Below are 14987 nucleotides of genomic sequence, written 5' to 3'. Positions count from 1 at the left end.
CCAAACAATAAGATCTGTCCCAAAAAATATGGCCATACATCTTTCTCCTTCTCTCTCTCTCTCTGCAGAGGAGCCAATGAAGCAAACATTTTCACACAGAAATCACGATTCATCAATAAGTTTGCAGTTTTATTTATTTACATCCATTCTGATGGTTGATGTGAACATTAACAGACCTGTATTTGCATGATTTTATGCACTGCACTGCTGTCACATGATTGGTTGATTAGATAATCGCATTGATGATTGTTTGTGCCAGACGGTTTATAAGATATCTAGGATTCTGCATAAAAATGCAGTCTAGTCATATAGTTTAGGCCTAAGGTGTTTATTATATTTCAATTGGTTTTGAGAATGCCATGCTTCACTTTACTTGAAGTTCTCAGGCGATTGCACAAGGGTACATTTGCAAAGAGTGGTGAATAACTATACCAGAGGTTGTACTGGAAGCCCTTATATGAAATTGGTCTTGGCATGCTGTTATGCTTAGTACTATCTGTGGGCATGCTCTCCATCATTTGCACTACATCCATTTACACTACAACAATGGCAAAAACGAATTTGTGTAAACACCTGTTGTGAATCCAGAGTAAACTTATTTCTCTTTGTACATAAATACACAACTTGTACGAAATTATTAGTAAATACAACCCAACGTCTTGGACCCAGTGAAAGACTTGTTTTAAGGAGAACAGAGCTGCTACATGTTAGTGCCGCATCTGTGCAACCTCTTATGTCATCATTATCTCTGTAATTTATCTGTGGGTCTAATGAGCCACATTGTGAAAGGAAGCAATGCAGAGCTGCAAGGAAGAGCAAAGCAGTGGTCTCACATATAGAGTGAGCAATAAGACTTGAGAAAGATGCAACTTTAAACAAAAGCAAGCTAGATCATAATTAGCGACTTTTTTCCCATAAACTGCTTCCAACTATCATGGAATCCATCAGGGAGTCTTACATACAAAACTCTAGAGTTACTTTGTTCCCAAGGTTCTGTGAGGCATTTTGAGACTTTGTCAGATATCTCAATGTCATTCCGAACACTATCATAGATTTGTAGTCACCTCAAGACACAGCTGAAATCCGCTGACTGGAAAATGCTATTATTAGGGTGCAACTGCAGTACTCATGTTCTAAATGATTTGTTTGCCATATGAAATTGCTCATTAAAGCAATGGTTGAAAATAGAGAGACAATGCAGCATATGTGTACCAATATTGGTAAATAAAGCAATCCGAGCACTGTTATGAAATTTCTCATACCAACTTTGTTCTTTTTCTATTGTACAAAATCAAACTCAATTCTTTCATCTTAACTCTAAACTTTTTCAAACTTTGCTTTGTAGATCATTTCTGACTTTAGTTTGCGGCGTATTACCTTTAAGGATTTTTAGAATCTCCCATTGGCATTCTAAATCTACCTGCCAGTGATGAATTGATTGTAATATTTGCATAGTGAATTGTGATTGGTCTTTAAACATAGGTTTTGCATGGAATACTCATGGAAAGTGAGGTCTCACTTGATCAATCTCACTCTTCTGTTATCAATATACTTTTCAAACTATCATTTGACCAATAAACTTTAACATTATGGTTTTTAAAGCACTGATATTACCTTGAGGAATAATTAATTTTTAATCAAAAGTTTTTTAGTGTTTCTGATTGTAAAATTCTCTCAACCAAAGTATTACTATAGCACCTGCTTCCGTCCAACTGATTTACAAATAAAACTGGCCAAAAATAAACAGATAAAAAAGAGAGTTCTATGAGAGCATTCTCTGATTTCATCTGGTTTCCACATGCAGTGGAATCCTTACTGTTACCATTGCGTAAAACATGTAGTGAGACACTTAATAATTTCATCTGGAGACTCTTATGAAACTCTTATTAAACATCTTGAATGTTAAAACAAAACATTCAGCCTCAAAGTAGATATAATGAAAGAAGAGTTTTGCAAATTGCACCAGCGATGCCATCAGTGTGCATTAAAGAGGTGATTAAGCTACGTGTGTTATACAATTTGCATCCATACAGTAACTTCAAGCAGCCGTTGTGGGACAAAGAATCAAACATGTTCTGAGAAGCTGCTCTAGCAAACATTCTATACATTGTTCCTAACACATTCCAAGAGGGACCTAATAGTCTTTCCTGCATATTTAAAATGGCAAGGAGTGATTTGTGACTGCTTTTACAAGCTTTTTCTGAATTATTGTGAATTTTGACTGGTAGACATGGTCATATAGTGAGCCTAGTTTCCGTTTAATCGAGGTGTCACGTTTTACAAGTGATATTTAGCTTTAATCTGTATAACAAACCACTGTGATGAAAATAATACAGCCTTAATGAGCACCTTCTTAACAGTGTAAATATCTTATGTTTGAGTAATGAAGGAGTCAGTCAGGCACTGGCAACTTTTTGAATGTTACTCATTTAGAAGACATTTAGCTTTAGGCCGGCAATAGCACAGATTTAATTGCTTGATCTATTGGTTTAATTTTATTTTAAAAGCATTCAAGACAAATACCGGACCAAACTTCCCTTGTTGTGTTATGTTTATCTCAAAAAGTCAATGCTCTCCATTTTCCTTTAAAAAACACAGTAGCATTTTGAGGGTTAGAAAATAAAATATGTTTGATATGTGAGGGCTAACAGCAGAGAAAGAAAAACGAGAGAGTGAGAGAGACAGCGCAAGTGCGTAATCTTCGACAGTCTGCTGATGCTGCCATGCCATTAGGCAGAGGCAACAATTTTGAAAGGCAATAAGATTCCCAAGGTACATTATAAGCTCCACTTCTCAAAGGTCACTGAAAGACTGCAGCAAGCATAGGAAATTACCACTGCAGACCCCAATTAAAATACACCATATAGATTTTATCTGCTCAATTGAGCAAGGTGAGAGTAGACACAATATTTCTTCTTCAGGGGTGCGATGAGGTTTTGTGCTGTCACTCCAAACACCACAGAGCACTTGTTACATATTACATATTGTGATATATATATATATATATACACACTCACCTAAAGGATTATTAGGCACACCTGTTCAATTTCTCATTAATGCAATTATCTAATCAACCAATCACATGGTAGATGCTTCAATGCATTTAGGGGTGTGGTCCTGGTCAAGACAATCTCCTGAACTCCAAACTGAATGTCAGAATGGGAAAGAAAGGTGATTTAAGCAATTTTGAGCGTGGCATGGTTGTTGGTGCCAGACAGGCCGGTCTGAGTATTTCACAATCTGCTCAGTTACTGGGATTTTCACACACAACCATTTCTAGGGTTTACAAAGAATGGTGTGAAAAGGGAAAAACATCCAGTATGCGGCAGTCCTGTGGGCGAAAATTCCTTGTTGATGCTAGAGGTCAGAGGAGAATGGGCCAACTGATTCAAGCTGATAGAAGAGCAACTTTGCCTGAAATAACCACTCGTTACAACCGAGGTATGCAGAAAAGCATTTTTGAAGCCACAACACGCACAACCTTGAGGCGGATGGGCTACAACAGCAGAAGACCCCACAGGGTACCACTCATCTCCACTACAAATAGGAAAAAGAGGCTACAATTTGCAAGAGCTCACCAAAATTGGACAGTTGAAGACTGGAAAAATGTTGTCTGGTCTGATGAGTCTCGATTTCTGTTGAGACATTCAGATGGTAGAGTCAGAATTTGGCGTAAACAGAATGAGAACATGGATCCATCATGCCTTGTTACCACTGTGCAGGCTGGTGGTGGTGTAATGGTGTGGGGGATGTTTTCTTGGCACACTTTAGGCCCTTTAGTGCCAATTGGGCATCGTTTAAATGCCACGGCCTACCTGAGCATTGTTTCTGACCATGTCCATCCCTTTATGGCCACCATGTACCCATCCTCTGATGGCTACTTCCAGCAGGATAATGCACCATGTCACAAAGCTCGAATCATTTCAAATTGGTTTCTTGAACATGACAATGAGTTCACTGTACTAAAATGGCCCCCACAGTCACCAGATCTCAACCCAATAGAGCATCTATGGGATGTGGTGGAACGGGAGCTTCGTGCCCTGGATGTGCATCCCACAAATCTCCATCAACTGCAAGATGCTATCCTATCAATATGGGCCAACATTTCTAAAGAATGCTTTCAGCACCTTGTTGAATCAATGCCACGTAGAATTAAGGCAGTTCTGAAGGCGAAAGGGGGTCAAACACAGTATTAGTATGGTGTTCCTAATAATCCTTTTAGGTGAGTGTATATAGTGACAGCTGCTTTAAGAGTATACAGGAAGCAGTGCTTCCACTACAATTAACTTTAGGTAATTTAATGTCCCAGGTGTTGATTTTTATTGAAAGTAACAGAATTTCTTTTCTTTTGTTATATGACGGTATTAAAACAGATATCATCATTTATTTTTGGTACTTTTAAAGTGCCTTTTAAAGTATAAATTGTGTTTTTGACTTGTCCCAGACCTAGACTTTCAATATTAAACTATGAAAATTAATTATAATAATAAAAATTAAATACCATCATTTAATACTATGATAATCTAAACAAGTTTTTATTCAGTTTTTATTGTGTAAAAATGTATCAATATTAAATTTTTTTTAGATGCCCCACTCATTTCCACCACACTACACAATTTTAGTTAGTGTACTTGTTGACCAAGTCCAAAAAGTATCAGTGAAGAGCATACCTCTACTGATATATGGATTCATTTCACGTGTGAGCAACACATTTTCATCAAGCGTCATTTCGAATAAAGCTGTAATTTCTCCAAATTATGAAAAAGTTAAAAATATTATTTAATTGTGTGTATTGAGGATGCTATAAAATTAGTTTTAGCAAGACATAGGAGTCGGATATGTTATTTCAAACATTTTAAACAAGTTATTTCCATCACTGTCACTTGCATTACTGTCATTTCCACCATGGAATTCTACACAATAGAGAATCTGAAATGTAGTGGAACTTACTTATGGCTTAGTAGACAAATTAACTAGAGATTGAAAAACGTTTGAACTGGATTTTACTTTCTAGAAATTCACTGGGCTTAAAGTGCCTGAAGTTGAAGAAACACCCATATACTGTACATATGTTAATGTAGATTCACATTTTCTTTAGGGTTAGGGAAAGTAACTTAACCATTAGGGATGTCATAAAATATCGATATATGGATTATTGATCAGCACATTATTTTATCACTATATTTTTTTAAACATCAATATATTCAAATTAGCATAATCTGAAAGCCTAATTTGTGTGCTTTCCAATTCACTCAGTTGACCTCTGTTTAAAAGTCTGGCGTAATAGTGTTGGGAGACCACAAGAGGGTGATATAACATTTATTGAAGCCGTTCATGATAAGGAAGCACTGATATCTCTCTCACACACACACACACACACACACACACACACACGACAGACAGACACACACACACACACACACACACACACACACACACACACAGACAGACACACACACACACACACACACACATGTTGGTCTACCTATCATTATGAGGACTTTCCATAGACATAATGACTTTTATATTGTACAAACTATAGATTCTATCCTCTAAACCTAACACAACCCCTAAACCTAACCCTCACAGAAAACCTTCTGCATTTTTACATTTTCAATAAAACATTGTTTAGTATGATTTTTAAGCGATTTGAATTATGGGGACACTAGAGATGTCCTCATAAATCACATTTATAGCATAATAACCTTGTAATTACCAGTTTGTAACTTACAAAATTGTCCTCGTAAATCACAAAAACACGCGCACACACACACACACACACACACACACACACAGGACGAGCTGATACGGCGCAGTCCAAAGTTATGAAGGTTTTTGTACTTCTTCAAGAATGAACAGTGATGATGAGTTTGCAGGTTAGAGTATGAAACTGGTGTAATTACCCAAACTGAACAATTCGAAATGGCGACGTTTATTATGCAATTTCTCTGTATGTAGCCTTGAATAGGTTTCCTTCAAGCTGTCAAACCACAAAATGACATACAGTACTTGCAACTTAAACTATATTGTGTAGGCTATATAGATACATATACACATTATATCATCCAGCAATGGCTAAAGTAAATAATCCATCTTTCGATAATGATTTAGGTTGAATTTTATGGAAAACTATGAGAGTTGCGCTCTGTGGCACTTCAGGTGTGTGCTTGCTTACCTTTGAAAAAAATAACGGTTTCTAATTTTAGAATGTGTCATGTAGTCTGCCATATGCGTCCGGTGTGCCACCCCCTTTAATTTACCCTGCTGATCACACTTTACCAAAATTGTGTGAACAATTTTGAAAAGACTATTGCGCGAAAAAGGCATAAATCCCAAGTCTAATATTTATCCTTTAAAATCGCACTTTCCTTGGTTGAATCTACACTACACATATTACATTATCTCAAAAAGATGAAAAGGACTAAAAAAGGAATCAACCATCAAGGCAAGACTAATCAGATTAGAATGCTATAACTGACCTAAAAACAAGATAAAATGAACAATGCACTAACTGAAAAAGACTGCTGAGGTGCTTTATTGTTATATGGTAAGACAAGTGAAATCCAAAACACACACACACACACACACACAGATTGTCTGATCTCTTATTCAGATTAATTCTAATGAGGTCACCACTCAGCTGTGAGCAAGAATTGTGTCCGATTGGGATAAATGCTCTCTAAGGATTTGGCTCTTTTGCAATAATCCTAGAGGTTACTAATTTAGGGATTAACACACTTCAACACACTTTAACACACACACATACACAGAGAAAATCACAGGGCCTGTTCCAAAACCTAGTGAGCTGCGTTGCTGCGTACTAAGACAGCAACATCCTAACAGAGATAAATCCTTGCAAGTTACCTACTTGGAATGCTCTGCATAGGCAGCAACTCAGAACGACAATTGACAGTTGATACTGATGATAGCATATTGCTAAGCTAACAATAAGCCTGTCAGGGACAAAGTGGGCACCTTTTTGGAATCACCGTGAAGTTGACCATCATTTATAATAACCTTCAGATTGGAAGTGCACCTACGATGCCTTAAAATTGTGCCTCTGCAGGGATCTCACTAGGTTTTGAACAAAGCTAGAGAGTACAAGTAAACTTTACCTGTGTTGTTCTGGTAGGTTCCAGTATGGCCTGGAGGGAGCGGTTCTCCCTGGCTCTGGCTCAAGCTTCTCATGGGGACTTTCTGGTAGACTCTATCTTCATATATAGGGTCAATATGATGCTCTGGGGACTGCAGGGGCCTTATTTCAGGGCCCAGGTGTGTATGCTGATTGCTGTATGAACCTCGAGATGCTGCGAGAGGTACAAACGAATAATTCCTGTTAGGGTTTGTAATGTTTTTGATTACTCTGAAAAAAAAAAAATTGCCCTGCAATATATGTCCCTTATGAATGGGCAACAGCAGTGTAATTACATGAACTGGGATCATTATACCAAAATACAAATATGCTGTTGCTATCAGGAAAGAAATCTGACAGCACATTAGTCTAATTCCTTCATTTCCAATCAAAAGTGCATGCTAGGAACTCCAAAGAGCTGGGATACCACAAAAAATGTTTGTAAAATACACACATGAAAGGCAAAAGTAGAGAATTTCTAAATGGTGTAAATGGTCTGCATTATATAGCACCTTTTTAACCTCAGCGGTATTCAAAGCACTTTACACTGCATCTCATTCACCCATTCACACACACATTCATACACCAATGACAGCAGAGCTGCCATGCAAGGTGCTAGCCTTCCATTGGTAGCAACTTGGGGTTCAGTGTCTTGTCCAAGGACACTTCAGCATGTGGAGTCGGGTGGGCCGAGAATCAAACACCAACCCTGCGATTAATTGAATGACAGAGATGTATGACTCTTTACAGCAATGTAAACAATCATCATTCACATTACAGAGGGGAGACACTTCATCAAATGAACCAGACTGAAAAAAATACATATAGGCATGTTAATCGCAAACCACTGTACTTGCTGATCAATTTTGGTGCACTGTTCCTTCTAAGGATAACATAATTGTGCAAATGTTCTGAAAATAAGAGGCTGTAGATAGAGAGGGCACTGCATGTATTCACCTTATCAGTGCCGGGCAGGAGCAGATCCATTGGGATGCATACACAACCATTGAAACCCAATATAGATCTCTCTCTCTCTCTCTCTCTCTCTCCTTTCCCAATTTTTCTTCTGACCAGATATAAAGCATTGTGATTCGTTGAATTAGAATGAGAACATCTTTTGTAAATAACTTGACTGTTAATCGTATAAAAAACAAAAGAATATACAGCCTGGCCTCATGAAAAGAATTTTGACAAATTGTATTACATTGTTCATTACATGCAGTTGTGAGGAGAAAAGTCCACTAAGTGGTGCTAAAAGCGAGTACATTTTTCTCCCAAAATGTTTTAAGGTTAATGCGCTATCAAGTATTAAATAAACAAAACCTACTTCGCTACCCTAAACCTTAAACCACAATCTTGTCGATAGTGTCATAAAAAAACAAATGTGAGATGAAAAAAACAGAGGTTTTAAAGTGAATGCTCTATTTAGTTTTGAATCAACAAAACTGACCACACCATAAGCCTTAAACCTAAAATTAACCAATAGTGTAAGAAAAAGCAAATGTGACATGAAAAAGGCAATTGCTGAAGCAATCATGTTATTTTGTGGTGCTTCTGTGACACTTTCGGTTCACATGTTGACATGCGTGATCTTAAGGACTTGTATCCTGGTCCTATGCATCACAAGTGACAACGCTTTATCAGTTGAACTACCATGCAATCTGATAACACTTGAACATGTTTGTAAATGTATGGTGGATATGTAATGCAAATATTAAAATGTATCACCTTACAATTCATGCACATTAGTAAAAGTGTTTAGTGTCATAAGAACAGGACAAAAAGTGTTCATTTACTGATAATCAGCAGTTTTACAAGCGATTTGTATGAAAGGGAATAACAATCATTGTTGTTGTAGTGCCTCTAGTGTTCATTTCACCAGGAAAGTGCTGAGATACGTTCAATAAACCACATATTTATTTAGCAAAACTGTAGGTACAGTATTGTAAGGTGATTCTACGAGAGCAGGTTGCAAAATGTTGTCAAATTAATTACATGATATGCAAGATATGCTGATTATCTAATCAAATCAATTACAAATAATGGTGTGGAGGAATGGGCCAAAATTCCAGAAACTTATAGTGAGAAGCTTGTGAAAGGCTACTCAAAACCTTTGACGCAAGATAAATTATTTAAAGGTAATGCTACCAAATACTTATAAAGTGTATGTAAACTGCTGACCCACTGGAAATGAGATGAAAGAAATTAAAGCTTAAATAAAGTAGTGATCCTAACTGATCTAAGACAGGGAATGTTTTCTATGAACAAATGTCAGGAATTGTGAAAAACAGAGTTTAAATGTATTTGGCTAAGGTGTATGTAAACTTCTGACTTCAACTGTGCATTACAAAAAGTGGCTTTAGTTAACATTGGGTATTGTTTGTTTTGTAGACAAAGTGTGGTTTCACAGGTCAGGGGGCTTGATTAATTAACTGTACTAAATGTACATGTTAAATCGACAGTCCTATAGATAACACAAACACTTGATGGAAGTGTTGAGTAGGCACAATATCGATACAGAAAGACACTGAGAGACATGGAGACAGAGACAGGCTGAGAGACTGACAGAGGGCTAACTGGGCCAGACTGAAAGACAACATGTACGACAAGAAGAGGCATGTAAGAAACACAGAAAAACAGAGAAATAGAGAAAGGGTGACAGATAGAAGACAGCCTGTCTGAGGTGTTGCCAATAGGTCCAAGTTTTTACAAGCTTCTGTGATAGCAGGAAAGCAGTGCAGCTCACTGCAGGAGACTTGCAGCATTCACAACCAATTTAGTAGTTAAACTGTTTGTCCAGGTGGACAGTTTGGACTGAAAGGTCAGCAGCTCCTGCACAGTTCCCTATAAAAAGCCATGCCCCAGAGTTGCTAGCTTGTAAGGAGTCACATATAATATGCGTTTGATCATCCCTCACACTCCCTTCTCACCTAATGATGAAACACCACACCTAAAAGAGAAATCCAAAATACATTGATAAAGCCTACTGAATAATTAGGTTTAGCCACTCTGTACAAGTGTAGCGAGCAGAATAGCATCTCAGAATGCACAACACGTTGAACCTTGAGGCGGATGGGCTACAACAGCAGAAGACCATGTTGGACACTTTATTAGGAACATAGTGTTTCTAATGAAGTGCTCAGTGAGTGTATATCATCTGCATATTTACTGCCATGAGTCTGTGTTCCTAAGAGACTCTTTCATGTTCAACAATTTGATTCTCTGCCAGGACATTTGCCTCGTTCTATGCTCATGTGAAGTGAGGAGCTCTTCCAGGAGTCATTTTAACCATATTGTCTCAAGTCATACAGGAAAATAGTCTGTCCTGAAAAAAAAACCAATGTTTCTGTAATGCTAATTCAAGAATTCCATCACTTCAATGCACTTTCTGTCTTGTTTTTGTTTTTTTAGAAGTAACACATGGGGCCTATGAAGCTGGTTTAAATGTCTAACCAGGTCATTTTTAGTTTAGTTTGCATCAACGCTGGGTTTTTGGTACCATGTAGGTTGCTCTGCTTTTACCTGTGTTCATCACCATAGTAACTTACACTACGATGATGAACCAGCTGTGACATCTCCGACGCAATGAAGTCACTTCCCTGTATCTCTTAAAGCGCACGTTACAGAAAAACTCAATCTTAGAAATCCACAGTCAACTCTTGGTGGATGGAGTCTTTTATTTATTTAAATACACTATATTTGTTTTTAATTTGCCTATTATAACCATAAAATATAAAACATCTATAAAGATAATATAATAGTTTATATATTATAATCTATAAAGCAGCTAGTAAAATGGATTATAATACCTGCCTATAATGATCGATTTGATCAAAGCTTAATCACTCCATAGGAAAGCTACAGTATAGAAAGGGATGTCCCAACCCTTTGTTTCATGGACTATAGGCGAACATTATTTTATGTGAAGGTCAACACAAGCGGTACACAAAATCAAAAGCACAAATAGCCAACATCTTATTATTGCATACTATTTATTGCATACAGTATTCCAAATGCTCACTTTTTAATTATTCATAAGTAACCTATATTCATTTTCAATAGTGTTAAATTATATTTAGCTTTAAATTAATATGAATAAAAAAGTATTTTATATTTTATAAATAATTTTTTAAAGATTTTAAAGGTAATACTGTTGGCCTGTGTGTTTTATGGACCTATATTACCGTAATTCATTTCCAGAAGAGCTCTTGAGCTCACTCATCAGCCGTGGTGTTTCTTCTTGCTGTCTTTAAAAGTCTTTATTTCCATTTTGCAGTGTAAATCATATGCTTACATTCTTCATGATATCATGGCGATCTCTTGTGCAGTGTAAACGTGTTTTAATTTATCATATTTTTATAACAATCTCTTGCTGTGCTGTGTAAATGTATATACATTTGTATTTGTTTATATAATGAGACTAATCCAGGATCACACTATGTTCCTAATAAAGTGTCCGACATTGTCTTCTACTGTTGTAGCCCATTCGCCACAAGGTTCAACGTGCTGTGCATTCTGAGATTCAGGATCAAAGCCTGAGTTGACAGAGAAAGTTGATGAGCAAAAACTAAGCTAACTAAAAACATTGATTCTTGTCTTTCGAATACCGCTACAGTGTTGTTTGATAAAATATCAAGACACTCTGAAGTGTAAGATCCCCCCACTTCGAGTGTACATGTACTGGTGGAGGTGTATGGCCATGGGATGCTGGAGCTAGTGATGGTTCAGAATGGGCTGAGTGACAGTTTTGCACTGGCCTGCTGTTTCCCACTGTGTGCCTCTTTCTGTCAGTAGGTCTGATGAAGGGCTGATAATGTGGCAGGTAATATAGGGCTGTAATCACCAACACCCTGCACAAGTCCAGAATCAGCTAGTTGAGCAGGTGATTTAAGTAAGAGGTCTCTGCTCTAAATGCAGTTGTGCTCTGCTTTGTGGCTTAATGCATAAAGGGTCTCTATACATCGGTTGGTTAAAGATATAGTTCACCTAAAAATTTAAGTTCTCTCCTCATTTATGTTGTTCCAAACCCATAATACTTTATTTCTTCTGTGGAACGCAAAGGGAGATGTTAGTCAGAATGACAGCTTCAGTCGCGAGTCACTTTCATTGTATCTTTTTTCTCCTATATAAAGGTGACTGAAGCTGTTATTTTGCCAATCATCTTCCTTTTGTGTTCCACGGAAGAAAGATGGTCATACAGATCTGAAACAACATGAGGGTGACTAAATGATGACAAAATGGGTCAACTATCCCTTTAAGATGTGCATAATCACTTTGTGTTAATGTTGTTTCGGTACAAAATAACTTAAATGACCTTAGCAGTGCATGGTGGAATGTTATCAATTAATACACAGATTGCTGTGTACAGACTAAAATCCATAATGAAGCTACTAAACCAAAAACATTCAAGTGTTTAAAAGCATTTTCCTTTAAAAGGAAACTAAGACCTAAGATTGACATGAAATTATTTTCTGAATAGAGATAGAGAACAATTACTATGAAAAAATGTAACACTAATTACAATAATGGCCGCATATAGTATATCACTCAGTTTAATTGTAATAGCAACTCGTTGATGTGCAACTGTGGATAGAAAACGAGCTTTCGTATCAAAGTGCTACATTTCTTCAAAGAAATACCCTCTAGTCTCTATACGTAAGGGTTTAAATGTAAAGCTCAGTAAGGAAAGAGTAAGGAAAGCATGCAAAATAAATGAAAGTAGTTCCCTTGGTGCCTCCTATGTGAAAACTAATATGAGATTTTTCTGTCTGCCAGAAAAGTTGTGTTTATTTACTGTACTTGGTTCCCATGGGAATTTACTTAATTCAAAGAGAAGCCACTGATGTTTGGACTTTGATGTTTTCCGTTAGGTTGCTCTCAATGTCAGAGGCAATAAAGCTTTGAATTCAAAACAAGTTGAGTGTGTTTAAGTGGTAGACATGGGTAAATCAGTAAATACAAGCATATATATTTACACAAGCAAAAGTTACATAACTGCTCAACCATGAACAGAATGAAAAACAGCCCTCTTCAAACTTTGAAGTTCTTCAACTTCAAAGGAAATCAATTTAGGGGGTTTCACACGGTTTGCCACAAAAACTATCATTGTTTTTAAAAAAAGTCTTCTTTTTTTCAAATCTTGTGATCATGCACTCCATCTACTGCATGTCGATATACTTGGTGTTTTTAGTCTACTTTATCCTTGAGTTTTGCATGCAATCCAAGTATGGGGCTTGCATAAAAAAACGAAATATTTCTTGACATTTCCAGACTACAGCAACTAATGGAATTGTCCTGTTTTCTTGGCTACCTGAAAACGTTCTATGCTTTAAGAAAGCCCCCACAGAAACATTGACACAAGGTTTGTTTGCCATGACCAAAATTCCCAGTTGCCCAGCCAAAGGAAGGTCAGAAGTTGTTACTCACCAGCAAGGCTTCCTGGTCTCTGTAGAGTGGCAGTGGCATAGAGATCGTGGGATATCTTGTACTGCTCAGACGAGTGCACCAGCTTTTTGGTGGGAGATAGGGTGGTGTAAGTGGACACTCCTGCAGACTGCAGCTGCTGGTAGATAGGTGACACGTTATTGGGTTGAGATGCTAGCCGTAGAGGCGAGCCAGAAGTATGGATACCGGGTGATCCTCCGATGCCTACCACATTGATGGGTGAGCTACTGCTATAGGATTTCGCAAGTCTCCTGGGTGAAGGTTTGGGGGAGGCTGAGGAGGAAGAAGAGGGGAGGCGCTGGTTGGTGGCGTAGCCCGGCGTATCAGAAGATGAGCCCAGGCGCTGCAGTTTAGTTGGGGAGCCACTGGCTGTCGTGGGCTGCATTGAGTTCAGGGGTGAGCTGACGCGCTGGGCAGGCAAAGTAGAGCTGGAATAATACAGGCCAGGCCTGGAAGTTGTAGAGGGCTGCTGGGAATCAGAAAGCAGGGCAGTGCCATGGCTCTGGGTCTGGGTGAAATCACCTGCTGCAAGCAGGGTCGCACGGTTAGATGTCACCTGTAAGGAGAGTAAAATGATTATTGAAGACGAGATTAAATCAATGAGGATTTTGTGGATTTAGTCCAATTGTGAATGTGTTAAATTTAATCTACAGTATAACCTATTATACTCCTAAATGTGAGTAAAAGAAATAAGTAAGGACATAAATTCTCCTTGCTAAAGAGCTTTAAAAATGAAAATAACCTCCCTTGGAATTAACAGATGCAAGCATCCCCTGAACGAAATAAAAAAAAAAAAGCCTGTAAACTGGAGTTACTGCACATACATACACAACCATACATTGCAGTTTCTCATGGTATCATCACACCTTATGTCAATGGATGTTACATCTCCTGTAATTCAGAAGAGCAGGCGTGCACAGAGACACCAAGGCAAATTAATGCTGGCATGGTGCTGGCAGTTTAGCGAGGCGCTTTGGCATGTGAATAAACATTTCTTCCTTTAGATTTCTCATAATCACCATGATGATTCTGGGTGATTACAATGAAACATTGGTTCCACTGTTACTCATTTACAGAAACCATGCAACCTGATTAATTTTCAGAATACATTAGGTTATTTTAAAACTGGCAGTAAGTGTAATTTTGAAAAAAAAACTTTTATTGCATTATTTTTTAATAATGGTCTGGGGTATGCTGAATAAATATGAATCAAAGGTCTTGAATATGGAGAGTTATTGCACAGGATAGGGTCTTGAAATCAGCTTACTGGTCATTCAGAGTAAAACAAGCCCTTCTTGGTTCTTTAAAGTCAACATGAAATGCTTTTTGCAAACCATATGCAAAACATTTCGAGGTAACAGCATATTCAATTAGGTTTGTATAAATATACTGTTTCACTATTAACCATGAT

The 14987-nt window shown here is 37.6% G+C and overlaps 1 protein-coding gene across 5 annotated transcripts in view; it reads right to left on the bottom strand.

Moving 5' to 3' along the window:
• LOC127634067 (catenin delta-2-like) overlaps nt 1-14987 on the bottom strand; it is a 415686-nt gene that overhangs the window by 178733 nt on the left and 221966 nt on the right. For all 5 annotated transcript variants that reach the window (XM_052113475.1, XM_052113476.1, XM_052113477.1 and 2 more), the window contains 2 exons: nt 13559-14132; nt 7116-7307 (listed from right to left, as the gene is read on the bottom strand). In XM_052113475.1, the coding sequence (XP_051969435.1) occupies nt 7116-7307; nt 13559-14132 (766 nt within the window). The remainder of the gene's footprint in view (nt 1-7115; nt 7308-13558; nt 14133-14987) is intronic.

Source organism: Xyrauchen texanus, chromosome 41 (genome assembly GCF_025860055.1).
Source record: "Xyrauchen texanus isolate HMW12.3.18 chromosome 41, RBS_HiC_50CHRs, whole genome shotgun sequence".
Classification (NCBI taxonomy): Eukaryota; Metazoa; Chordata; class Actinopteri; order Cypriniformes; family Catostomidae; genus Xyrauchen; species Xyrauchen texanus.
The sequence above is the reverse complement of the archived record's forward strand: the minus strand, read 5'-3'. Positions and strand labels throughout refer to the sequence as shown.